This window comes from Pezoporus flaviventris, unplaced genomic scaffold, assembly GCF_033815535.1.
Source record: "Pezoporus flaviventris isolate CSIRO_AGI_PZ_B2104156 unplaced genomic scaffold, CSIRO_AGI_Pfla_v1 ptg000013l, whole genome shotgun sequence".
In the NCBI taxonomy this organism is placed as follows: domain Eukaryota; kingdom Metazoa; phylum Chordata; class Aves; order Psittaciformes; family Psittacidae; genus Pezoporus; species Pezoporus flaviventris.
Genome location: NW_026892561.1, coordinates 12,596,854 through 12,624,430, shown reverse-complemented (window position 1 = coordinate 12,624,430; position 27,577 = coordinate 12,596,854). Strand labels below are relative to the sequence as shown.

The 27,577-nt window shown below is 41.3% G+C and overlaps 1 protein-coding gene across 1 annotated transcript; it reads left to right on the top strand.

Moving 5' to 3' along the window:
• Positions 1 to 4: 4 nt before the first annotated feature.
• On the top strand, positions 5 to 25,289 carry LOC133268476 (vitellogenin-2-like). Its single transcript, XM_061451641.1, has 35 exons — positions 5 to 519; positions 630 to 650; positions 758 to 909; positions 2,629 to 2,880; positions 3,416 to 3,577; positions 3,666 to 3,814; positions 4,305 to 4,452; positions 4,575 to 4,732; positions 4,826 to 4,991; positions 5,869 to 5,994; positions 6,220 to 6,438; positions 7,374 to 7,591; positions 7,751 to 7,848; positions 8,139 to 8,263; positions 8,374 to 8,475; positions 9,131 to 9,250; positions 9,337 to 9,526; positions 11,077 to 11,170; positions 11,280 to 11,465; positions 12,003 to 12,147; positions 12,272 to 12,494; positions 12,585 to 12,760; positions 13,151 to 13,843; positions 14,336 to 14,386; positions 15,284 to 15,373; positions 16,305 to 16,517; positions 16,612 to 16,754; positions 17,152 to 17,290; positions 17,828 to 17,963; positions 18,384 to 18,570; positions 18,885 to 18,976; positions 19,610 to 19,707; positions 20,451 to 20,610; positions 22,085 to 22,246; positions 23,092 to 25,289. The coding sequence occupies exons 1-35, from the start codon at positions 450 to 452 to the stop codon at positions 23,208 to 23,210; spliced, it is 5,583 nt and encodes a 1,860-aa protein (XP_061307625.1). The 5' UTR covers positions 5 to 449; the 3' UTR covers positions 23,211 to 25,289.
• The last annotated feature ends 2,288 nt before the right edge of the window (positions 25,290 to 27,577 follow it).

Here is a 27,577-nt window from a genome sequence, read left to right as displayed (position 1 = left end):
AACCAATGCTGAGTGAAGAGAAAGGGCATTCTTAATGCATGTGACACTGATGCTACTTTGTTAATTGGGCCACTATCAGTGAGATAACAGTTTGGGTCAGATGCCAGGTCAGCATAACCAGGGCACAAACAAGCTGATCTGTGACTGAATACCAGCAGCCAGCTGGTGACACAATCTAGGAAATTAAGTAATGTGTTTATTATAAATTTATTGTAAACAACCTGGTAAAATTGTTTTACTGGGATAAACAGAAACCTTTGAACAATCTAGTGAAGGGCTTATATGAAAAAATCCGTGAGATGCCAAGGTATGACTTGATTTCCATTATTCCATCTGAAGAGAAAGTATGATTGCAAGAAGAGAAGTGTTTACATAAACTGATAAAAAACTTGAGAATTCAGCAGAACCTGGCCACGTGTTCCTGAGCTTTCTTCCATAAAAGTCTCACCATGACAAGCAGAGCCCCATTCACCTTCACTATGAAGGGAATCATACTTGCACTAGCGCTCGCCTTTGTAGGTAAGCCTACATATCCCTTAATCTCTTTTTCCCAAAATTTCCTTAAGGCCAATGGCAACAATTTGATCTAGACTGACAGTTACTCATCTGTTTTCTGTCTCTTTTTGCAGGTAGCCAAAAGGTTGATATTGGTAAGTAAATTTCCTTTTATGGCCTTCCTTTGATGACTTTGTTGTAATTTCTACTTCCCGGAATGTGCTTGCAAGTATTGTGAAAAATTGTTCTTGTTTCCCCACAGACCCTGGGTTCAGTAGCAGAAAGAGCCACTTGTACAGCTATGAAGGCTGGGTGTTGAATGGGCTTCCAGAAAAAGGTTTAGCCAAAGTTGGCGTGCGCTTGAGCAGCAAAGTAGAGATCAGTGGGCTGTCAGAGAGCACTTACCTCCTCAAGGTACTGTGTCTACTACCAAATGTACTATGCAACAGTAGACTATAAATCACAGTTATAACTGCATCTGGCGAATCTGTGGTTTAGGAAAGCTATTGGAAATACAACTAGAGCCTTAGTGCTGTAGATAAAATCATAGAATAGTTAGGGTTGGAAAGGACCTTAAGATCATCTAATTCCAACCCCCCTGCCATGGGCAGGGACACCTCACACTAAACTGTGTCATCCAAGGCTCTGTCCAACCTGGCCTTGAACACTGCCGGGGATGGAGCATTCACAGCTTCCCTGGGCAACCCATTCCAGTGCCTCACCACCCTCACAGTAAAGAATTTCTTCCTTATATCCAATGAAACTTCCCCTGTTTAAGTTTGAACCCATTACCCCTTGTCCTGTCACTACAGTCCCTAATGAAGAGTCCCTCCCCAGCATCCCTATAGGCCCCCTTCAGATACTGGAAGGCTGCTATGAGGTCTCCACACAGCCTTCTCTTCTCCAGGCTGAACAGCCCCAGCTCTCTCAGCCTGTCTTCATATGGGAGGTGCTCCAGTCCCCTGATCATCCTCGTGACACCCTCGATGTCAGGGAATGATCTCAAGCTAAAGTCTTGGAAGTGACAAGTGATTTAGCATCCAGTCACCAGTGTTTGTTGTGGAAATTGTTTGTTTGTAGCAGATGTTCCTCAAGACTTTATGAGGGAAATAGAGGTGCCAAAATCAGGGGTTCTGCTAGAAAATCGCTGTTTCTAACTCAAAGCATTCAAGCCTCCTCTGTGTTTAAGATTTGCTTCTAGTCTCAACACACATTTCCAGTCTCTGTGGGAAGCCAGACTTGGGTATGCAGAGTTATTGTCATACTGGAAATTACTAAATGTAGACTTAAAAAATGATACAAGCTAAAAATAAAAAGTGATACGTGATGAAAGATTTAAAAATGAAAGGCATCAAAAAGGAGCATGTAAGAACATGTAGTGTTTGGATAATGCAGTGAGAGATCTGTACATGTGCAATCATGCCTCTGACAGCATCAATAGAGATAGGACCTGACCCATCTGAAATAAATATGTTTGTTTCAGAAAAAAATCCTTTATTTCTCTGTTTAATTTAGTTACAAATCAGAGTTTCTTTTTCTTTTCTGGGCACTGAGTTCAGTGGCAGAGCTCTTGCTGGTTGTAGCCGAGTGGTAGATCTGGTAGATCTTTCAGTGATGAGAGCAAGGTGTCAAAATTATGGGCTAGGCATTGCAACCAGTTTAGTAAAAAAAAAAAAATAATATTGGAAAACAGAACTTTCTAAAGTTGTTGTTTTGTTTTGTTTTTTTTTTTTACATTTAGAATGCCATTGATCTTTTAAATACAGAATTTCACCTAGAGCAAAATACTCATTTTGAGGCTGAATTGAAATTTTTAAATTACTTCTTGAATCAGCCTTTCTCTGTATACAGTTAATGCAAGTAAAATGTTTAAAAGGTCCATATGAGGTAATAGCAATACGTCAACTGCATCTGTAAGATGAAATACCAGTGCTGATCCTACAGGGTTTGTACTGGTTTTACAATAGTGTAAGCAAGAGACAAAAGAATAAACTGCTGAATGAATTCCTAAGCCTACATCTGGAAAGAAAGAGTGTATAACTAGTGATTATGTTAATTTCTTCCAATCTATTTGCATATATAGTATCAAAGTAATTTTATTCACTTACATATCTTTTCTTTATTTCCTCCCAGATCCGCTCTCCACAATTCCAGGAATACAATGGCGTCTGGCCAAGGGACCCATTTACTCAGTCATCCAAAATCACCCAGATAGTTTCTTCATGTTTTAGCCGGCCCTTCAAGTTTGAATACGATAGTGGACGGGTCGGAAACATTTATGGCCCAGAAGACTGCCCCAATATGTGTATTAACATAGTGAGAGGAATACTGAACTTGATACAGATAACCATTAAAAAGTCACAGAATGTGTATGAATTGCAAGAGGTTTGTTTTTCCATTCTAAAACTACTTTACTGAATGTATTCTCTTTAGGTGCTCTTCCTAGAAGTTTCTGTTTGTTTGCATCTACTTTCGAATGTTCCTCATCAAAAAAAGGATAATTTTCATTCACGCAGAAGAAAATGTGTGCATATGTGTTGAACGAAGTATCGGGGCTGGATTCTTTTTAAGACTTAACATACAGTTCTTTCAAGAAAAATGAATAATTAGCTATGGAAGTATCTGTTATATGGCTTCCCTGAGTCAGCTACTTGATCCATTTTACTTGCTTATTGTTGATATTAGTTAATTGATTACTTTTTCATTTTTAACTCTTATCCCCTGACTATTTTTCATATGTTTATTGTTTAGTTCAACAGGATTAAATATGTGTAATGGTTAAAGGTTTCAAAACATAATTAAGACATTTCAGTAGGTCCTTACCCTCATGCTGCTCCTTCAGAATCTTTGTTCAGTAAAACTTCTCACACAGTGAAATACTGGCATAATTGGGAAGTCTCATTATCTATTGATCTGCTAGGCTGGAATTGGAGGTGTTTGCCATACAAGGTACATCATCCAGGAAGACAGGAAGAATGACCGAGTCTCTGTTACCAAAACCGTGGACCAAAATAATTGCCAGGAAAAAGTCACCAAGAGTGTTGGAATGGCTTACATCTATCCTTGTCCAGTTGACGTGATGGTATGTGAGACATGAAGAAAATCTTAATTACAAGCCTGGCCATTCTGCTCCTGTTCACTATTTGGATCTCTCTGTCCTCCTCCTCCAGAAAGCAAGGCTCATAAAGGGGACTGCAGCTTTCTCCTACAAACTGAAGCAGTCAGACAGCGGCACTCTGATCACAGAAGTAGTGTCACGGCAAGTCTATCAGATCTCGCCATTCAGTGAACCTACTGGTGTTGCTGTCATGGAAGCAAGGTAGGCAGAGTAAGGATTCTGGCAGTCCCTTTCACCCCCAGTGGAAGTGAAATGAGAATTGAGTTCCACAGCAGTTCTGTAAAGCTGCGAGTACTCATACTTGGGGTTTCCACACTCCTAAAAATTTAGTGAACAGTTCTTTATTTGTGCCCTGGTGAACTTGGCACTATGGGTATATGGAAGAAAAGGAGAAAAACTCTTTTGCTTGCTTATACTGTAAGAATGCAACTTTACTGCTCTGTCCTAAAAAAGGTCTAATTTATAGTGTTACGAGGAAGATGTTGCATGTAGAAATAAGATCATTGATTACAGAACTATTTTGTTCCAATTAAGAGGCTTTGTCCATTAGCAAACTGTAATATTTTACTGTGATAAGAATTATTAAAGAGTAAAACTAATACTGTCACAGTATTGCTGAATCAACAAACAGCCAAGGCAGATGGAGGAAGAGAGCTAATTCATTCCTCTGGTGACACTTGTCTCTTGACAGACAACAACTCGCCTTGCTTGAAGTGAGAAGTGAACGGGGGAGTGCCCCAGACATTTCCATGCAGGGCTATGGAGGCCTTCGTTATGACTTCTCAGCACTGCCACAAATGCCACTGCAGCTGATCAAGATGAAGAACCCTGAGCAACGGGTATTGTATTTTTAGGTCTTCAAATTGCTTTCCTAATTAAAAAAAAATAATAGAAGAGTGATGATCATAAATTCTAAAGGATTTAATTACATATGCCCTCTCTCTTTCATGTTTTGTAACAGATAGTAGAAACGCTGCAACACATAGTCCAGAATAACCAACAAGATTTCCACGATGATGTTCCATACAGATTCTTGGAGCTTGTCCAGCTCTGCCGGATAGCAAGCACTGATACTCTTGAATCCACCTGGAAGCAATTTTCAGATAAACCCCGCTACAGGTATTTCATTGTATTAACTTACAAGAACCTTTTTCCATTTTTGGAGAATCAAGAGCTAACACTAAGGTGTGTTTTTTTTTAACCTGCTTGCAGGCGATGGCTGCTGAGTGCAGTTTCTGCAACAGGCACTGCAGAAGCACTCAAATTCATTAAGACCAGAATTCGTAACGATGACCTTAACTACATTCAGACTCTTCTAAGTGTTTCTTTTGCTCTTCATTTAATGAAAGCTGATGAAAACACCGTTCCAATAGCAGCAGTGAGTAAACCTGTGTGAATCTTCACTATCTGATTATAAAAGGAATGAAAACTGACGACAGCCTTTGATTGTTCAGTTCATCAGAGACTGGATACTCCTCTCATGTACACTACTTTTATGCAAATGTTGAGCCATGGATTTCTTTTGGCATTACATATGAGAGGGGAGTTCAGTTTTGTGTCTTCACTTTGCTACACGGATACGCAAGTCTTTTTCCCATAACAGTGTCAGAGAATAACTCCCATTTTAGTTTGCTGGGATCACATCATGCTTTCTGCAGACTACGTTTTGTCCACTTCAATCACTTACTTCTGAAACAAATGGTGATTTGCGTGTAATGTCATTTAAAAAGAATAGCTCTTTTAACTGCAAACTATTCCTATGAACCAGAAGTGCAAGTGCAAACATCAACTACTTTGATACAATAATGAATCATGTATTCTGAACAGCATTTTGCCACCTCTAGTCAATATTATTCTTCTTAAATAGGGAAAACTGATATGATGTGAGAATGCATCATTAATGTAACCTATCAATCTCCATTATAATCTCCATTAATATAATGGAGTTGCACATTTTTCTAAGCATGTTCCATTTATACACTGATGTTCACCCATAATCTTTGTATTTTCAGAGATAGGCTTAGTTGAGGAAAATCAAGATGACACTTTACAAACCTATATATACATTGAGAATAATGGAGAATTAAACTCCTAAGCAAATATGATGTCTACACGCTGATTTAATTTGTTTGGATATGAACAATAATTGAAATTGCTCCCCTTAGATAAGCTCTGATGATTTTCCTGCTCTGAAAGCTATATGAAGCACCATATTAAATAGCAATTTTTTTTTTCCTCCTTTTTTTCCCCCATAGGATTTAGTAACCAGTTCTCGAATCCAGAAAAGTCCCATGCTTCAGCAAGTTGCCTGCTTGGGATACAGTTCTGTGGTCAATAAATACTGCTCTCAGGCCTCATCTTGTCCTAAAGAAGTTCTTCAGGTAGGTGTCTTTTTGTCAAGTTGTTCTTAATAGAAAGGCAATTAATTAATTAATTTGCTTTTTCACTGAAAACAGTTTTCACATTGTAAGATAAAATCCTGAGAAAAGCCATCACTGAGTGATGTTATTAAATCAGGTGGCTTTATTGTGATAGGCTTTTCAGTGGGGAAGGGGAACACTGTGGATAATCTGTATGTTAGGAAGACTGAACTGCTCTGTCTATAGCCCATCCATGATCTGGCAGATGAAGCAATCAGCAGGGGCCGCGAAGACAAAATGAAATTAGCTCTGAAATGCATTGGCAACATGGGAGAACCAGCCAGCATCAAGCGCATCCAGAAGTTCCTTCCCATATCTGCATCAAGTGCTTCTGACATCCCCATCCACATTCAGATTGATGCCATAATGGCTTTGAGAAAAATAGCTTGGAAAGACTCCAAAACAGTAAGTAAGACCTGCCAGGGAAGTGAATTAGAGAATATATACTGTAAGGGTAATGAGCTTAATGGTATCATGTGCATGGATTCAGCATGGTTAAAAAAAATAAATATATATATATATATATATATTATTTTTAAGACCAACACAGTACAGTTTTATATTTAAGCTGATGTTTTCTGCTGAGCTGTAATAGTTATTAGTCAGTAAGATATCAGCAGTGTTTCTTTAGTCATCTGTCATAACGGACATAGCCTATGCTGTGGTGGAAATTTAGCCACCTAAAAGTCAGACATTTAATTTAAACTGCCTTGATAGTTAGGAGGAGAGAGACACTTCCTATTGAACTCCTGGGCAAAATGTTGACATGGCTCTGCCTCTTCTAGACCTTTCCCACTGACCACCTGTGGAGGTTGCTCCTGTGTTGAGCATGAGCAAGACTTCTGCCTTTCAGATGGTTTAGATATAGGAGATGTGTGAGACAGCAGATAGCATCCACTCAGTCTTCAGTGAGCTGCTGAAGCTCCCCTTTTAAAAGTGATCTAAAAAATAGTGAAGCATGCTCACCAAATCAGTGGATCTACTCCAAAAAATGAATCTGCCTTACCATTTACTGTTGTTTCTTCCGAAGTTATTCACTGCTCTTTGAACACAATGCAAAAATCTATGCTGATGTTTTTTTGGTTGTGGTGAGTTGACCTAATATATTCATACATGGATGTTTATTTCAGATTCAGTGCCAGCCGTTCTCCATGGGGCTGTTCCTCCATGGCCTCTTCTTAGTAAAATTATGTGGAACCATGCAGTAAAAAAGATTAGGAAACCTTTCTGCAGGGATAATGACCCCCTTTCCCATATTTCTTGTGGGTTATGTGTGGATCCAGTCTGTAAAAAAAAAGTTTCAATTACTGGTAATTTCAGTCACTGTTTTCTCTCTGAAGGTGCAGGGACATCTCATCCAGATCCTTGCAGACAAGTCGCTTCCTCCGGAAGTGCGAATGATGGCTTGTGCTATTATCTTTGAGACAAGGCCTGCCCTTCCTTTGATAACAACAATAGCTAATGTGGCAATGAAAGAGAGCAATTTGCAAGTGGCCAGTTTTGTGTATTCCCACATGAAGGCTTTGTCGAAGAGTAGACTGCCATACTTGTACAACATGTAAGTAGAGACAGGAGCGAAGTTGGCAATCTGCAGATAGTAAGTTCTGTTATGTTCTTGTTGGTGAGCACTGCATGTGCTGACAAACTGAATTCAGTTCATATTCTGATGGGGGTGCATCTTATTTTTGAATATTATTACCTTTCCCATTTTGTTTAGATCTTCAGCTTGCAATATTGCCCTTAAGCTGCTGGCCCCCAAACTGGACAGGCTCAGCTATCGGTATAGCAAGGTCGTGCGTATTGGTGGTTACTTTGGTGAGTAAAAGCATTTCATTGACCAGGAAATTTACATTTCAGAAACCCATTCTTAACAGACATTAAGTCCTTGGAGAAATATATCATTCTGCATTTCAATAAGATACTGAATTAAATGTGACAGTCATATATTTGAAAACACATGAATAGCCATTTATTAATTTGTGCCTAAAAAGATTTACATAATGATACATCAGTGTTGGCAATGGAAAAAGCTGCAGAAATATGATCTTGAGTCATAAACGGAATGGTTATTAAAAAAAGATGTCTTTTCTTTACTTCTGCTATAGATAACTATAAAGTTGGTGCTGCTGGAGATGTCTTTGTTATGAACAGCCCAGGAACGATGTTCCCATCAGCAATAATTTCCAAGCTGATGGCATATTCTGCAGGGTCAGTGGCTGATTTGGTGGAGGTAAATATTTACCTGAATTATTAATCGGGCAAATTGAAATTAAAATTGACCACAAAGTTTCATCTCTGTAAGTATGTTTCAGACTGCTCTTTCTTGTGTTGTTTTGGTAGGCTGGTGTCCGTGTGGAAGGCCTCACAGATGTTATCACAAAACGGAATATCCCGTTTGCTGAATATCCTGCATACAAAAAGATAAAGGAGATTGGAAAAGCTGTAGGTATTTTTAGTAATGCAATGTATGCATTATATGAAGGGGTATTTAGTGAGGTTTCTCATATTAGTTAGGCCCTGCCTCAGAAGGTAAATACCTGCCTAGCAGTCAACTCAAGTATTTCTGTGAAAGCAAGATCTGCAGTGGAACTGCTGGGGACATCACTCCCATGATGTTTGCAATAGCTTCTGCAAATTCTCGCTCTGGCCCAGCCTCTGCCCAACTTCATGTATGGCTGCACAATGAGCATTGGGAGGAGACAGGGGAGGCAGGCATCACGTGTGTTTCATGGCTGGCAGGCTTCCCCATCCTTCCCTTCATCTACCTCACTTAGTTTACAAGAACATACCTTTGTCTTCGGAGAAAAGGTGATTTGTTGCTGTGCTTTCAAACTGGGTTTGGTGGTACTAGTGGCCCAGGCCTTCTGTGTAAATGTTATTGAATCAGAATACTAAACACATGGGGATACTCATGGGCACCATGATGAGAGGGGAAGTCTGAATTAGTGACACTGTGCTACCTACGAAACAGCAAAGAAACACCAGCAGCAGTGGAAGATTGCAACTTGGTCAGTGATGGCTTTGATCACCTTGCTGAATTACCATTTGTGAAGTGTTGCATTGAGGAACTTTGCTTATTTCTTTATCTGCTCCCTAGCTGCTGGGATGGAAAGAGCTGCCGACAGAAACCCCATTGATATCAGCCTACTTGAAACTATTTGGCCAAGAGCTGGCCTATGTCAGCATCAATAAGGAAGTCCTGCATCAGATTGTGAAGGTACCAGGGACCCCTGCTTCTCTTTGCAAGATCTGACAGCATTGTACTTTTATATCTCAACCTCTTGGATCTCCGTTTTATTGCAGGCTGTGCTAGAACCAGCTGACAGGAGCACGACGATAAAGAAAGTTGCCAGCCAAATCCGCAATGGCATTGCAGGACAATGGACGCAGCCGGTGTGGCTTGGAGAGCTGCGCTACGTCGTTCCTACCTGCACTGGCCTGCCGCTGGAGTACGGGTCATACACGAGTGCTCTGGCACGAGCGGCAGCCAGCGGTGAGTGGGAAGTACAGGATCAGCCATGTGAGCTCTGAGCAGGAGGCTGAGAGGGACAGGCCAAGGTGGGCTGGAGAAAGAAGTGGAAAACCAGGAAGTTAGAAAAAGAACTAGTTTTTTTAGTGGAGAGGAAGTAGTGAAGATGCTTGAAGAGAGGCTGGACACACCTGATTTCTGACTCATCTTTGGATGGATTGGAGACAGAGAAGTTGAGGTGGAAATCTAGGAAACCAGAGAGAAAGATCATAGTGTTCAAGGGCAGAGATAAACATGGAGAGCTGAGATAAACATGGGCAGAAGGGGGTGGCTCCCAAGAGATGCACACACAGGCTAAGCAGGATTCAATGGTGATTTAAGCAGAGGAAAAAATAGAAGACAATCAAAGGGGAACTACCAGTAATGTTAGAGAAGGCATGAAGAGAAGAAGGCTTGTGAAAAGAGACAGAGAGCTCTGTTTTAAAACAGTAAATATGCAAGTACAAATACTTATCAAGAAATTAATTCAGTGATCGTACTGTGTTGTGCAGCAGACTTTTAGTTTAGGCAAAGCTGACCCTTGCTTCTGCTGACACCACATGAGGAGTCTCTTTACACAGAAGTCTTGTATATGCCCACTCTTCACTGCTCTTAGTGTTTGGTTTATTAGTTTGTTTTAATAACAACTTTGAATACCCGCCTCTTGTTTTGTGGATATTTTTATTTATCTATTTTTGTTTAAATAACATCCTTGTAGCCAAGCTGGGCAGGTATGGATTGAACGGATGGGTTACAAAGTAAGGCTGTCTGGATTGCTGATCCTCCAACAGTAGTCAACAGATGAAAGTCTAATTGGTGGCTCATTGTGAGTTACTCATGACAAGCTTCTCAGCATTTGTTCATTGTCTCTTCTAGCAATCTGAACTTTGGAAAAGTAGGCTCCCTCAACAAATCTGTGTCAATGATGACACTGAATTGGTGGGAGCAGTCACTGCACTGGGGGGTCAGGCTGTCATCCTAGGGGTCACTGACAGGCTGGAGGGGATGGCCTGACGAATGTATGATGAAATTCAGCAAAGGCAATGCAAAGTTCTTCACCTGGGATGAAGTAACCCATGCAAGTGTATAGGCTGGGCATCACCCAGACAAAGCAGCTTTGCAGAAAAGGGCTGGAGAGGCCTGGAGGACAAGCTAGTATAATGAATCAGCAGTGTGCTCTTGTGGTGATGAAGGCCAACTGCACTATTGGCTGCAACAGTGAGAGCAGAGCTAGCATGAAAATTACTCTTTCCCTCTATTTAGCGCATCTGAGGCTGCATCTGGATTTCAATATCCAGTTTTGTGTCTGCAGTACAAGAAAGATATTCACACTTGATATGAGTAAAGATTGGAGAGCAGGGTTTGCTCACCATTCACTCTGTCTTCTGGCTCCTTGCCTTCTGGAATTTTAATGTTACACTGATTAACAAACTTTCAATTTGGGTCAGCTCTTTCTTTCTTCCTATATTTTTATTTCCACTTTCAGTTGCATCATAACCTTTTACCATGTTCAAATGTTGTCCTGTCATTTGCAGTTGATGGAAAGATAACCCCCCCTGTAACTGGAGACTTTAGACCTTCCCAGTTGCTTGAATCCACCGTGCAGATTCGAGCAGACATAAGCCCAAGGTATGGCAGGTTTTTAAGGCTTTACACTTGATGGAGTTCTATGAAAAGGCACAACCACGTGTTGAAAAGGAGCACCTTTCTTACACCTGACTGCTTCACTCTGTTTCAGCTTGTATGTACATACAGTCGCAACAATGGGTGTCAACACGGAATACTTTCAACATGCTGTTGAAATTCAAGGCAAGGTCCTGGCAAGACTGCCAATCAAGTTTGATGCCAAGATAGATGTGAAACAGAAGAACATCAAGATTGAAACAAATCCATGCCATGAGGAAACTGAGATAGTGGCTGGAAGGTATGGTAGTCTTATTTCAGAATAATTTCTGTTGCTGAAACCTTACCAAGTTTGCAATTTGCTGATGTCTTACAGAGGTTTCTAGATAGGCAGAGTGACTTTGCAGTGCGTAGCAGAACTTTTGGGATAAAGAGCAAGGAAGAGAAATAGAGGAGTTAAAAGTCAAAAGCTACCTAAATTATTTAGAAATTTAATTTTTATTTTAATTTGCCTGTTATTGTGTGGGTTTAATTTTTTATTATTATTATTTTATTGACTTTCAAGGGGGGTTAAATTTTTGTTTTTAAATGAATGCCTTTCATATTTTGGAAATTTGTTTAAATTCATCCTGATTTTGAAAAATTTCCTGTGATACAAGAAACTGATACTTGTCATGAACTCTTACGTCTTTAATATTTGTTTATAGTTGCATATAAAATCTCTATGTTCAAACATCATATCTCTGTGCTGTCACATGATACTGACAAGGATGTATTTCATGTAATCTAAAGACAAGGGGTCAGAGTAATTCAGCATTTTTTGCACATATCTCAACAGACATAAAGCTTTTGCTGTATCAAGAAATATAGGAGAACTAGGTGTTGAAAAGAGGACCTCAATTCTTCCAGAAGATGCTTCATCAGATATTGTGGAAGAACCTTTCAAACCAGCAGAGAGAGCTTCCAGAGAAGGTTTCACAATGGTAACCTATTGATTTTTTTTGCTTATATGGTAATATTTACCCTCTCCATGATGCACATATGTGCAGTTTTACTCTTGCCTATGGTATGCTCCCAATGGTATTCACATACTCATCTCCAATGCAGCAAGAAGCTGACAGCATGCCAAGGAAACATGCCTATAGCTCTCAAGAGGATCTTCGCCATGGCATAGGAAGAAAAATTCATAAACAAGATATTTGCATCAAACTGTATCGCCTTGGGTGTCAGCTCTGCTTTTCCAGAAGGTCACGAGATGCCAGCTTCCTAAAAAACACATATTTGCACAGATTAATTGGAGAACACGAAGCTAAAATAGTCTTGCTGCCAGGTACAATACTGAGCACAAGCCTTGTCATCTTAGGTTTGTCAGTGCTGTTTGAAGCAGTACAACCTTCTAATGTGTGCAATTGGTGTGTAGTTCGAACAGATGCTGATATCGACAAAATTCAGCTGGAGATTCAGGCAGGATCCAGAGCAGCTTCCAAAATAATTCATGAGGTAAACTCGGATTCTGAGGAAGAGGATGAATCATCTCCATATGAGGACATTAAAGCTAAGCTGAAAAAGATTCTAGGCATTGAAAAGGTGTTCAAGGTAAGAGGCTTTGAGCATGGGAAAAGGGAGTATTTTCCCATAGATGAAGCCAAGAATTTGAAGTTCCATGTGGAAAGCTGATGTGTGAAAGCAAGGATGGAGTTAGTTTGAAAGGTGCCAGTGCCAGGCCTGTAAGCCAAAGCCACATCTGGAGGGATTGATGCTACGGAGGGCATCCAGCTTGGGCTGATCCTCTGTGCTGAGCTAGATTTCAGCTGGGCAGAGTGGATATAAGGGAGTTCTGCAGCTTCTGCAGTGAGTGAAGCAGGGAAGTTGTTCCTTGAAAGGCTGATGTGAGCAGCTTGTCTGATGCCCAGAGAAGTCCTACTTTGTAAGTACAGAACCAGATGTATCACATCTCTTGCATTTTAATTTGAACTGTTTTTGCAGGCTGCAAATAAAACACGACATCAGAAGAAGCAACCTTCTAAGAAAGGAAACACTATGCTAACAGAGCTTGAGATAGACCCCAAGGCAAAAAATCCCTCCAGTTCATCTTCTGCCTCCTCAACTGTCTCCTCTTCCTCATCATCTGCTGCTTCTCCTGATCGTAAAAAGGCCATGGATGAAGATGAGAATGATGAAGTAAAGCAAGCAAGAAACAAAGATGCAAGCAGTAAGAGTAGCAGCAAGAGCAGTAGCAGCAAGAGCAGTAGCAGCAAGAGCAGTAGCAGTAGCAGCAGCAGCAAGAGCAGTAGCAGCAGCAGCAAGAGCAGTAGTAGCAAGAGCAGCAGCAGCAGGAGCAGCAACAGGAAGAGTAGTAGTAGCAGCAGTAGGAGCAGTAGCAGCAGCAGTAGTAGCAGCAGTAGTAGTAGGAGCAGCAGCAGTAGGAGGAGGAGGAGCAGTAGTAGTAGTAGTAGTAGTAGTAAGAGCAGTGGCAGCAGCAGCAAGTCATCGAGTCACCATAGCCACAGGCATCACTCAAGGTATCTGAATGACAGCAGCAGCAGTAGCCACAGCAGCAGCAGCAGCAGTAGCAGTAGCAGCAGCAGCAGCAGCAGCAAGTCATCAAGTCACCATAGCCATAGGCATCATTCAGGACATCTGGAAGGTGGCAGCAGCAGCAGATATTCCAAAATATGGGTAACTTTGCCAGTAAATTGACTGATGCTGCTAATGTTTGTGAATCATATTCCTGATGGCAGTTGGCTTTGCATAAATCCTGAAATTATGAATTGACACAGTAAATTTTAGCAACATAAAATTTCAATATTAATTCTGCAAGCAGACCTGCAATCACTTGCTCAGATGTCTAGTTCAGAACACCTCAAATATGTGAAACTTTTGCTATAGGCATGGAACCATTTTTTTGCTAATTTATTGCTTTCTGTGAGTATATATTGCAGGTTTCTGTCTTAATTTTGCAGCAGGAACATGTTTTATATAAGCTACTTCATGTCGTGCATTATGTGCTTGTGACTAAGCATACAGAGCTACATATGAATGATAATTAGTAAAATCCTTACTTAATTCCCAGTGCTCAGATTTCAATGTAATTACAGCATTTCTTTTCTTCTGAGAATTTTCATCTTCTTTTGGTTTTTTTTTTGTGTGTTTTTTTTTTTATTTTCAAAGGAAGATGATGAGATTTATCTGTACCGCTTTAAATCAGCGCATAGACAAGAGGTGAGATTTTCTTTCCTCAGTAAATTAAGTATGGAATTTGTTGTGAGTCAAATGGAAAGCTTAAAGGCAACTTGTTGTCTTTTTTGAGGAAAATTACAGTACTGATAACATTTAGAACACCAAATCAACCGTGGTGGTTCTTCTAAGCTGCATAAAGACAAAGAGCTGTGTTCTCCTTTATGTTCTCCACATGATGCAATTTATGGCTCTGCAAACTAGATGCAAAGTTCTATCAAAGCAGTACAAGGGACTGGGGATGCACACTTTAGAGGAGCAAAGATTCTACCATCAGACCTCGGGTCATTCGACTGGCTTTGATCACTTTGTTTCTTGGGCTGGAATCACTGTCAATTCACACCAGGATAGTGGTTTTGACAAACATGGGAGGATACCGTATTTTAGGGTACTTTAGTATAGCAGAAGTTTCTTCCTAGGGTGTGGGCCAGCCAGGAGCTGTATGCTTGATATTAGTGTTTCTTAAAAAGTAGGAAGTTCAGCTGTGTGTCCATTCAGTTGGTCCATTCAGTGTGTCTTCCAGTTGATCAGGCCCTTCCATAAGCAAAAAGTTCTTGTCTTTCATGTTGAATCCAGAGGCTGCTTCAATTTGACTCCCTCTGGTCATCATTTTTTGACACAGGGAATTCTTATCTAGACACTTTCTTATATGTCTCTTCTGAGGGGTGAGATATATTTGGGTAAAGAAGATTTTTCAGAGTTAGATCACATGTCTAAGCAGGACAAAGCATACTGCAAGTCATTGAGCTGTTCAGAGTTGGAATGCAAGCTTACCAACACCAAGTGCCAGGACAGACAGAATTCTGCAGCACTGCCTTGTGCAATTTGTACAAGCATGCTTTTAAGTTACCCTCTACAGCATGACGTGTTTTCTTCTTGCAGTTCCCAAAAAAGAAACTCCCAGCTGACCGACTTAGCAGCACGTATGCCTCTACCAGATCCATTCATGCCTCATCTCGAGCTGCTTCCCGGGTTAGTTGCATCATTTCTAGGGGGTTTTGTCAGCTTGGAAGAATGGCAGAGTGGCCTTGTGCTTGCAGTAATTGTACAGCTAGGATAATGGGAAGAGAGACATAACAACCTCTCAAGTCTCACCTATCAGTTAAGAGTGAGACACGCATCTTAGTTCCCATATGCACTTTCCTCAGCAGTGAGGTGAGGATCCTTCTTACTTGCACCACAATCCTTCCCTCATGGTACTGCTAGCCAACAGAAGCTGCAGAGACTGATCCTGTGACCTCTGCAACAAGGAGGGAAGTTGAGGTGCTGCAGTGCCAGTGCAAGGATGGTGGTGGAGGCCGAGGCTAAAAAGAGCCTCAGTGGAAGGCATGCTCCAGAAGCGACATGTAGCACTTTAGCTTCTCACCACCACTCAGCCTGATGCATGCCGGCTTCCTTACTGGGCAAAGTGAAGTCTAACAATAGAGTGAAGGAATTACAGGTCACAACATGCTTAAGGCCCTGCTCTCAAGGGGGGAGGTTCTTGATGAAGACAGCGTCTTGGAGGATTATATTTTGTGCCAGGGTACTGCCTGCCCCACTGAACTCACAGCTGAAGTGGGAGGTGAAAGCCAACAGACCAGGCAGGCAGACAAAAAGGAGGACAGGCAAAAAGCAGGTGAATATATGAAGCCCAAACCATAGTCATTACTGTAACCTAATAATATGAATATTTCCATAGCATGAACTGTAGCTCGGGAAATGGCAAAAATTTTAGTCCATATAGAATGAGCCATGCACATTAAAGACATACATGTTATAGGCATGTATTTGTGTGTGGCACATATGCTGGTGCATATTTGCAATTCAGTTGCTTATTTTTCATTTATCCATCTAGATCTTGCATCTAAAATGTTAACCCTTTTATAATTCTATTCTTTGCATACTTTCTCTCCCTTCTTAGCCTAAGTTTTTGGGAGATGTTAGAACACCAGTATTAGCTGTTTTTCTTCATGGCATTCGTAACGGTGAAAAGATAGGAGGCCTCCAGCTTGTGGTATATGCTGATATTGACTCCGTCAGGCCCCGGATGCAAGTATTTGTGTCAAACCTCACAGATTCAAGCAAGTGGAAACTCTGTGCTGATGCTTCAGTCCTCAATGCTCACAAGGCAGTGGTAAGGCTCAAAAATAGTTACATACAGCTGTATGCATCATAGGAAAACCATGTTCCATGCATTTAGAAATGGACTGTTTCTCTCTCCATTATAGGCTTATCTGAAATGGGGCCGGAATTGCCAGGACTACAAGATTTCAACTGAGCTGGTAACTGGGCGGTTTGCCGCCCACCCGGCTGCACAAGTGAAAGTGGAGTGGCCTAAAGTTCCTTCAAGGGTCAGATCCATAGCAGAATGGTGAGGTTTTAGTCTTTAATGACACTCATCTGTTGTATCGGTCAGCTGGGAAAAATCAGCATCCACTCATGAGGATTAAAGTGAGTGGTTAAAGTACTGGCTATTATTTTATTCTTTGATCTGTCTGAATACTGCACTTGGACATAAAAGCTGAGTTGGGAGATCATAGCCATGCTACCGTAATGTACACTAATTTTTATACTGGGCATAATTGCTGAAAACTGAGGAACAGATCCTTCCTTTCACTGAAGACTTGGTAAGTAAAGCAGAGAGTCGTCATGGGGACCTCATCAGTTACCCTGAAGACTCCCTGCGCTACTTACAGATGTGAAGCAATCTGTTTGGGATGTGTGCTGGTTTTTGCTTCTCTATTTCACCAGATCTTTCTGATTTGAAGGTTTTACAAGTTTGTTCCTGGGGCTGCATTTATGTTGGGCTTCTCTGAAAAAGCAGACAAGAATCCTTCTCGACAAGCCAGGGTGATTGTGGCTCTAACTTCTCCAAGGACGTGTGATGTTGTTGTCAAGCTTCCTGATGTAATTGCAAAATATTATTATCACTTTCCTATTTTTTCCTATTAGAAAAGTGAGGCTGTTGCATTTTTATTACAGTGGGTCAATTCTAAGAATGAAAAATTAAGTAAGCATCAGGTTGGGTGCAAATGATTAAAACAACTTTTGGTTATTTTCAACCTTTTTATATTACATCCAAGAATATTTATAGAATGATTTTGTTCATGGAAAGGGAGAGTGTTGTGGGTACTTATAATGACACGTTTCCATCTGTAGTAGCTCCATAAGTGTTCACCTAACCACCTCTGAAGTGTCACCTCTGAATAATTCTTTCCCTAATAATATCTGACTGACAACCCACACTATGAGAGAAAACTGTAAGCAGAAGCAGAAGAGCTCATGGTCAGATGACTTATGTTTACATAAAGTCTTTGTGAGCCAAAGTAGAAGAAATTGAAATAAAATTCCAAGTAGGAGAAAAAGCTCATCTCAGCTGTTTGCTGAATATGAATTGTGAATACCTGGCACAATTTTTGAGTGTGTTTTTGAATTCTTTTTCAGATGATCCTCTATGAAAAAGCCATGAGGCTTCCCCTGCCACTCCCTGTAGGTCCGAGGATACCAGCTTCAGAGCTGCAGCCTCCCATATGGGACTTCTTTGCTGAAGCCCCCTCTGCAGTGCTCGAGAATTTGAAAGGTCAGGGTCTAACTGGTTTCAGAAGCATGACATCCTCTGTCTCCTGAATTAAATGAGCATCTTCTGAATTTTTCTGGGATTATTTGTCTCCAGTGAATTAAAACATGTGATATAATAATGTGAGGATGGCTCTACTGGGAGAGAATATTATGCATATAGTACAGAAATCATAAACATTTCAGGGATCAAGGTACAATAAACTTTCTGGAATTATTTTCTGACAAAGGAGTATATTTTCCATGCCTTTTTTAGAATTTATGGGTGCTTAGTAGCCAAAAGCCCCTGTAATCCATGCAAAAATATCACAGATTGGAAAAAAAATATAAAGCTAAAATAATATAGCACTAAAAATAAAATATTCCATTTAATGACTTTCTTTTCATGGAAAAGCAAATACTCACTGGCATTTTATTTAACCAGCTCGCTGCTCAGTTTCCCACAACAAGATAACAACCTTTAACGAAGTTCAGTTTAACTACACAATGCCAGCAAACTGCTACCACATCTTGGCTCAGGACTGCAGCTCTGACCTTAAGTTCCTGGTGATGATGAGGAATGTTGAAGAAGCTGTGGACTTGAAAGCAATCAACATCAAGCTTGGCAATCAGTAAGTAACTCCTGCCAGATGCTGGGAGCATGAGGGACTACGTTGTCCATACTTAATATCAGAGGAGCTTACATCTGAGCTTCACTGTTACGGTTAGCAGCCTATGGGATTTCAGCATTTCCCTTATTTACTTTCCATGTGAGGCTGATGATGTTATCCTGCATCTTATGTAAGGAATACCCCTGATGTAATTTAAGTAGTTGAAATGAGGTTATACTGTGACCAGTGATACTCAGTGGGCAGGAAAATATCTTTGTCACTGTATGCATGTAAATGTCATACAAACAAGGTATGAACACTCTTCTTCTTAACAGTGAAATTGACATGCGCCCTGTGAGAGGACAAGTGAAACTGCTGGTAGATGGGGTTGAAAGCCCCACAACGAATGTTTCATATGCATCTGCTGGTAAGTGAAGCAGCACCTGTTGTTTCATTTTCACATGTTCTAGGAAAAAAAGGTACAGGAGGACCTTGTTTCATCTTGTGCTATGCAGTCAGTGACTATATACAGTGCAGGTATTTCCTGTAGAGCTGTAGTATTCGAACTGGGTGACATCTTACTGATTGTGTTAGCAACTGCCAGTGCTGAGCTCCGTCCTATTTCTTATGTCCTAGGGAAGTTATAATTGTGGTAGAAATGGCTCCAGTGACAGTCATGGTGTTCTTCATATTTTCTTACTCCTATATAATATACTCAGGGCCTTGTACATCTGTACAACTGTACAGGTAATATAGGCAGATCTAATAATTTCTAGAAATAGATATGCGTATGTTACTAATCCAAAGAAAAATGAATAAACCCCTGATCACTAAAATTGTTTTCCACCATTTACAAACACCTAATCTTTGTAAGTGTTTTTTTTTACACTTTTCTACATTGTTTTGCTGTATGTTTCGTTTCTTGAATAGAAAAAAATGAGGAATTTCAAGGAAAATAACATTTTAGAAACATGACAGTTGCTTTCTTTTTTTCTTAAAGAAGTTAAGTTGGGTCTGTTCCGGATTTGGTTTTGCTTTGTTTAATACTGTTTTCTTCCAGGTGCTCCTCTGTGGATCTACAGTGAAAATCAATGGCTTGTACTTGTTGCCCCAGCCTATGGCATTGACAAATTGTACTTTGATGGATACACATTCAAGGTATCTTTCTACCTATTCATAAGCTTGTGTGTTGAGAAATTTCCATAGATTCCCTTAAATCTGTATGTATGAGTGCAAGAGTATACAGTGGCAAAGCCAAATACGGGCAGGGCCCAAAAAAAGACCCAAAGGGAAGATGACACTACAGGTCTGCACAGTCCTGCTCTTTATTTCTGAGCAGAAGTAAGAATCTTTCACCAACAAAAATACCTTATTCTTGCAGTACAGGTGTATGTTGGGAAATGGGCTTGTGAGTGCACGCACACTGAGTCGGCACTGCATTTGCAATAAAGATGAGTTTCAGCTCCTGCCCACTGTTCTTACAGCTGTTTAGATCTTCAGATCAGCAAAAATGAAGCCCTTCTTAAAGACGAATGAATGCTTTAAAGGCTGCACTAAAAATAATGTGAAAATGGAATGTAAGAAATCAGTAAACCAGACTATATCTATCGTCTGTACTATGAAAACATCTACCAAGCAAAAGCTTCAGCCTATTAATAGTCTAGATTATTAATAACTTAACATACCAGACTGGCACAGTAGGTTTTAAAGGCTGGAGCAGTTAAAGACACTGCAGCACCACAGGACTTTGCCATCTGACAGACAGATGTTTTGAATTCTTACCAAAGAGATTTTAAATGTTCGTGTAATCGCTTATACTGGAAGAGACCTGATAGCAAAAATCTGCTCCATAGGTGTCACTTTTTTCTAACTTGAAATGGTTCTCACTATTTTTCTCACAGATTCAAGTTGCTTTATGGATGGCAGGGAAAACATGTGGGATATGTGGAAAATATGATGCAGAATGTGAAGAAGAATATCGGATGCCCAATGGATATCTAGCTAAAGATGCAGTGAGCTTTGCACATTCTTGGATTTTGGAGGAAAAGCCATGTACAGGAGGTATGCAACCTCTAATAAATTTAATATATTATTGCAGTTGTTTAGAAAATATAGAATCTGTTTATAAAATATTAAATCTGTAAACATTTTGGAAATAAAAAAATTATAAGAATTCATTATTAACTAATATATTAAGTATTAAAATTACTTGCCAGTTTAGAAGGAATTAAGAAGTCTCAAGTTAAATAAATGAGGCAAAATACACCAGTCAGTTGACATCTTTGTTTCAGTTTTGAAGTATTTTAGATGATCAGGAAAAGAAATATAAGAGGATAAACTCACATGGAATGCTTTGATTTAGGCATAACAGCATTTTCCAGACATCAATTTCCAGCATTTGACTCATCAAAAAATCAGGTGGAGATTAGTAATGATTACCATGTCTGACCATCTGATTTTTGGACTAGTGCAACCTGTCAAGCAAAGCATTCAAGTGCATGAACAGTTCCAGGGAATTAATTACATTGCTGAAATAAAAAAAGCTGTCTTTTAAGTGTTTCAGTAGATTAGGATCTTACGGTGTGCTGCTGCTGTCAGCTGAGGTTCTGATGCAACAGCATTCCACAGTGCTGCAAGGAGAACCAGCATGTTCCCTTTGTGAAGAAGATTTGTCCTGGTCGGAAGGACTTCCTTGATCCCTGGAGATGGCTTCTATATGTTTAGCTGTGCATTAACTCTTATCCTTCTATGTCTTTGTCACTTATACTGGGCATCAAACTTGCTATAGATGGCTATGGAGTCCACATGCAAGTACACAATAACAATCCCATGGTTGGTAGTGACCACATATTGTGTTTCCTTTTAACATATGGCGGAAATGGATGGAATTTTAGAGACTAAAGCTTATGATCAGGAATAAATTGTGGTCCATTTAGTTTCTCACACACATGTAACTGCTCGTCTTGGGAATCCAAAATGTGGTCAATATTACTGGCTGGGAGCAATGACTTTTGATCTCTCTCAGCAGCAATTCTGTGTCTGAATGACAGTGGTAATAGCATAATTCTTTAGTGATTACTTTTATTTGGGCAGAAATCCCCCCCTTTATTTCCACTGCTGAGTATTCAACATTTTCAAATTCTTTTGCAGCTGTTCAGTAAGCCAGTTTACTTTGAAATACGTTTATTATAAAGTACATTACTTTGTTTCTACATGCTAATCTAGAAATAAACCAGTTGCATTTGAAATTAAGTTTATGTAGCTTTCTAAATCAGCTAATTCAATAGGGAGCTACAAAAAGTTAATTTCAAATGCAACTGGTTTATTTCTAGGTTAGCGTGTAGGAACAAAGTCCAATGTATTTTATAATAAACATTTTCCAAAGTCAGCTATGCTGCTTCACTTCTGATCAAAATACAGTTTTCAGAGAGGCAAGTTGTTTGGAAATCGCCGGTGTTGGCAGATGGGTCCTTCTGGGGAGATCTGAAGATTTTGAATGTAAGCTCATAAACTATCACCAATGATTGTGTTACAGTCTGCAAACTGAGGCGCTCATTTGTGAAGCTTGAGAAGACCGTTCAGCTTGCGGGTGTAGAGTCCAAGTGCTATTCTACAGAGCCTGTGCTGCGCTGTATGAAAGGATGCTCTGCCACCAAGACTACTCCTGTCACTGTTGGTTTCCACTGTCTCCCAGCAGGTAAATCAACAGAAATCTTACTGAATAGGAGCTGCACAAAATAGTTAATAGATTGTGCCTTGACTTAGTTATTCCACTGTAAATGTATGAATAATCTAATACATTCACAGCTAGAGACTTTCTGCAATATTGATTGAAGACCTTTTCCTGTTTCATTAATATGTAAAACTTCCTTTAGTGAGAGAGATGGTTTTTCTTGTTGTAATTTTACTGTGTTTTTCATTATACCAAAATTTAAAATCCAAACTGAACTCCCCTTCATGGTGCTTTGAGCTACCAAGGTAGGGTCAGGGTAACAGCACAGCTGTGTGTTACAGCCTGTGAGGATTCAGCCACATCTGATCATGTGCAGCACCCTGAAACAGGGATTGTCGCCTTGTATATTTTTACATATCACACTTCAGGTGTGATCCTATTTCACTGAACTGATTTAGGCAGTAGAAGGGCAGGTGTGGACAAGATTCCTGCATACAGGTGCAGCAATATAGGAGGATGTCCTTTTTTTAGGTATGTGGTAGATTATAAGATATTAGATAAGGTAGATACAGTTTATATAGATGATAGGTTCGTGTCTGTGTCCCAGGCTTCCTTTAAGTTCATAATATCCTTCCCTAAATGTATTATTAATAAAACTCTACATGGAAGTAGTAGTTTTAAATGTAGAACTGGCTTATTAATTAAGCAGGTTTCCTGGAACATCTCTGTGTGACTTCTTAGGCAAATATGTGAGCCAGCCAGGAGAAGCCAAGCCTGCTGTAATTAATGACTAGTGTATGGTAAATACTGTACCTTGCAAAATGACTTCTGAGGTAGACTGTTTATTTGCATTTCTTGTTGCCCATCAGATTCTGCTACCAGTCTGACAGACAAACAGATGAAGTTCGACCAGAAGTCAGAGGATATTCAGGACACTGTTGATGCACACATAGCATGTTCTTGTGAGAACGAAGACTGCAGTGCGTGAAGCTGTACATTGCAACAGAGGAAAAAACAGAAACACTTTAGTATTTTTATTGTGTGGTGTAAGAAAACTCATCCTAAGGAATAACAGAGATACTATATTAAGTGTTAAGGATATGTGGAATCTTCCCAAGTAATTTAAAGTATTAAACTTTATTATTGTAGAAACTGTTATGATTTCCTATAAATATCTGATTTGGTAATAAATCCATGCATGGAAAAATGATGAAGGCTTCCTTATTTCGCTGGTTATGGAAGCAGAGGTCTGTGTTGTTTCTTTTCATCCCCAATTTCATAGACTTCTTGAGTCTGTGACTGTCTTCTGTGCACCAGGCACGTGTCCGTGTCGGGCCCCATCACAGATATGGGTTGGGTAGCTGTCATAGCAGTTTGCTGCTTGTGTCTCCCAGTGCTTGCCTCCCTGGTGCTGGGATCCTGTGCACTCAGAGAAGCAACTGCTCACTTCTGTGTGGTGCAGCAGCCACACAGCTGTGGTAGTCTGCAATAACTACATGTGTGCCAGTGCTGCCAGTGGGATCAAGATCAGGAACTAAGCCTGAATGTCATGCCACTGAACAAGGCTGCTCTGAGGCTCAAGAACATATTATGCTTCTGATGCACCACATGCAGAACCTAGTGCAAATTAGGGGACTTTGGATAGGACATGGTGGAGCTACCCAAATATACCACCTGCCAAAGGGTCCGAAGCAGAGCCAGACCTTTGTGTTTTGGGTGAGATGCCCCAGCCCCTGTGCCCAGCACAAGCCATCGCTGTGGCCACCATCAGCCTCCTGCACACCTGCTGCAGGGGTCTCTGGGTACTGGTGAGGGACATGCTCATCTGCTGTGAGCACTGGAGCCCAAAGGATTCTAGTGGATTTGGAAGGTGTTTTCTGCTTGCTTAAGTCACCATTTTTGCACAATTTTCAATAGAAATGGTATTGTACTTTCTTAAGTTTATCTAACTTAATTCATCCTCATTCTTCCAATTAATATACATCCAGTCCAGCCATTTTAGTTACTGACTGGACGCACATACATTCTTATGTAGAAGTCTGTTAATGCAAAGCTGAATGTGATCCTACCAAATAGGTAAAAATGTAGCTCTTCAGTATATTACTGGGGAAAAGAAAAGAAAGAAAAAATTGAAGCAAGTTATTCAATTCTTAAAACCAGTAGAAAGCAATGAAGAAAAGTGGCACTTGCCTATGACCATGTGGGGTGAAGAGGTAGTCACTGGCCAGTTCTTGAAAGGACTTGAGAGCATTCTGTAAAAATTGTGTCATTCTGCTTTCCCCAGCACCTTTGGTACCTTCAGTGGATGTGAGTTTTATAGTTTGGAAGTTGATGTTGTTTGTACCAAAAGAAGTATTTTTGAGAGACAGGCATAAATACACATTGACATAAAGTTTAATTGCTGTCATGGTGCCTTGCACTGCAAAGTGATGGGGAGCTAAAGACAGGCAGTGTTTGGGCACTACCTGGCAGCAGTATAGTGATGAGTTGGTGGGTTTGCTGGTTGCCTGGAAGTCACAGTGATGGGGTACCGATCAGTGATGGGAAGTGCAGTACAGTGATGGAAAGTCACATGGAGCACAGACATTCCAGGTAACCCCCGAGGCTTAATCCAGAGGAAGCCAAGGCTTTGCATGACCCCCGGAGGATGGGCTCTAGGGGTCTCTGGCATGAGCTCCAGGCTCCAGTGGGGCCAGCCCACACTGTTCCCCTCCTCCCAGTCTGCCGAGGCTGGAGCATAGTTTTGGGTATCTTCCTCCCCCTGTGCTCAGGTGTGAGGGGTGCAATGAGCTTGGCAGGAGATCTGTGAGTGAGCATCGCTCAGCCACCATGGCAGTCAGAGCACCCATGGGGCTGTGGGGGAATGCAGACTACGGGTGTCCACCTTGTGAAGAGCTGTGGGGAGGCCCCAGCCAGCCTCTGCCCCTCTCCTCCACTGCCATTGCAGAAAGAGTTGAGTACAGCTCAAAGGAAATGCTATCCAGGGCAGCTCCTGGGCACAGCAAAGTGGTTCATTACCCTCGGGATTTTCTTAGGATTTCTTTTTTTTCTCTTTCTTTTTTTAATTCAGGCTATATCCTTTGGAGAAATGCGAAGCATGAAAGGGCTGTGAGTGTATGGGCAGAGAGCCTGGGTGCTGAAGTTATCGATGTTCAAAATGTTTTTATAAAACTTGACTTCCAGTTCTATGAAGAAACACCAGAAGACGAAACCCTCACAGACGGGTTTTTGCTTACACCTGGAGAAGCATAGATGATGCCATGCCATGGCAGCAGCATGGCCAGGGATGCAACATTTGCTGCCCAGAGCGTGGGATGGGTGGGATGGGGCGAGACTCCACAAGCCCTGGGCTGGGGGAAGTGGGGATTGTGGGAAGAGCCTGCCCTTGCAGCCAGGCACAGCCTGTACAGTCCCTGGGGAGGACCCTTATTTCATGCACACTTCTCAGTGTCACTGTTGTAGCATGGTGTTTCAGTGATAAGTGTTATAATTTTGAGACACTGAATACAAGCATTATTGCATTAAATCTGCCATCACAGCAGATCCGTATCAAGCTCTTCTGCTTGTGCTGAGCCTGACCTCAAATCCTCCCTGAGCAAGGTGGGGTTTTGGTTTATAATAAAACCTGCAGCTGCTCATAGTTACACCATAATACATTAGCTTTTGAGCCTTAATTACCAGTCACCACTAGCTGCGTACTCAAATCCTTTAGCTACGTTTACCATATGCCAAATCTGCAAAGACATGACGCAACTCGTTAGTGAATGGCTTGGCTTTTCTAACTTGGGCCATCAGTTTCACATGAGAAGGGCTAAACCAAGTGGGACCAGATTATAGTGCTGGTAAAAACACGGTGAAATATTTGCCATGCTTAAAAATTATTTTTTTTTACCCTATAGATGTAATCTTTTTTCTAGGAACCAAACCCACAGTTTGTCAGACATAAATTATACCCCAACCACCAGTTATAAAAGCCCCCATCAGCTAAAGAGCATTGTGAAAACTAAGCTGCCTTGGATAGCAGCCACTGATCTGCTGCTGAGAACCTGCATCCAGTCCCTTCCCACCGTGACCTGGGCAGCAGCTTCGGTTCCCCAGCCACCGAGGGGAAGGCTGGTGAGCAACGTGAACCCCTCAGCCAGAACGCTCCTCCTGCAGGTTCCTGATGGGAATGGTCCAGGAGGCTCTGGCTGAGCCCATCTCCATGCCCCTGCTGTAGGGGATCCAGGGACTAGGCCAAACCCCAGAGCCAGGAGCAGCCTGAGGGACCTGTGGGTCTGCTCCAAAGGGACAGGGGAAAGGCCTACCCATGGGAGAGGGGAGCTCCACCATGCGGTGAAGATGCCGCCCTTTGCTGCGCGATGTGAAATGAGTTTGGGTGAGCTGCACTTCGAGCACCTTTGTAAACCAAGAGGCTTGTGTCTGTAAGGCCCATTCAGCCTCCCCTGTCCCACCTCCCACGGCTAATCCCAACAGTGAAAGGGGCTGATGCCTCAGCCCTGTAAGAGAAGGCAGGTGAAGGAAGCACGAGCTTCAGTGGTGTTTAGCCATGGCCTTGTGACAATGACGGGAGGTTTGTGTTACAGGGTGAGGCCACTGTCCCCCGAGAGCAGCACTGTGGTGACAGCCTGTCCTGCTCGGCCCGGTGTCACAGGAGGGCTGCCTGGGGCATTTTGCACAATCCTGCTGGGGCACTATCAGTTAGATAAGCTGTGTGCCTTATGGTCAGGTCAGGGTAACCTGGGCAAAGTCAGCACAGACTGCAATAGCACTGGCTTCTTCCAGTGAATAAGGATAATCAGTAGTTTTTCTTGCATGATAAATATTTTGACTTTAACCATACCTTAATACTTTCAAGCCCTTGTTTCTAAAGGTACTTTCAGTGAATTCAGTTGGTGAAGTAAGAACAAAAGTGCCTGTGATGGTTTTGGTTCATAAAAACAGCTGGCACCTTGTCCCCGACCCCCTGCCCTCAAAGGGCTTGAGTGGTTGATAAAAAGTTGATAACTCGACAAAATTCACTGTGCCTGTTAATAATTCTTCTATAAAAGCCACACATTTTCTTCTGCAGTCTTCAGTTGCTTTTAGCATGAAGGGACTCATCCTGGCCCTGGTGTTCACCCTCGTGGGTAAGTTGAAGCTTTCCCAGCACTGATGATAGCCACTGCAATCCTTAGCAAACTGCATCTCCTCGGGGCCTTTTAGAGATATTTACAGCTCAATTTGCTGAGGCCCTTTTATGACTTTGCTGCAACCTACTAGATTTCTGTGCCTAAGATTAACAGCAGGGGAAAAGCCAAGCAAGGAGCAGCTAGTGAGTGAGGCTGCCATGGGCTTTGTGTCCCTGGGGTGTGG

Bases quoted from the DNA above. Each gene is read 5' to 3' on its own strand.
- LOC133268476 (XM_061451641.1), top strand. From the start codon at position 450: ATGACAAGCAGAGCCCCATTCACCTTCACTATGAAGGGAATCATACTT. The intron at 11,466-12,002 runs GTATGGTAGTCT...ATATCTCAACAG, and splicing joins ACTGAGATAGTGGCTGGAAG to ACATAAAGCTTTTGCTGTAT. The intron at 18,571-18,884 runs GTAAGTAACTCC...TCTTCTTAACAG, and splicing joins AACATCAAGCTTGGCAATCA to TGAAATTGACATGCGCCCTG.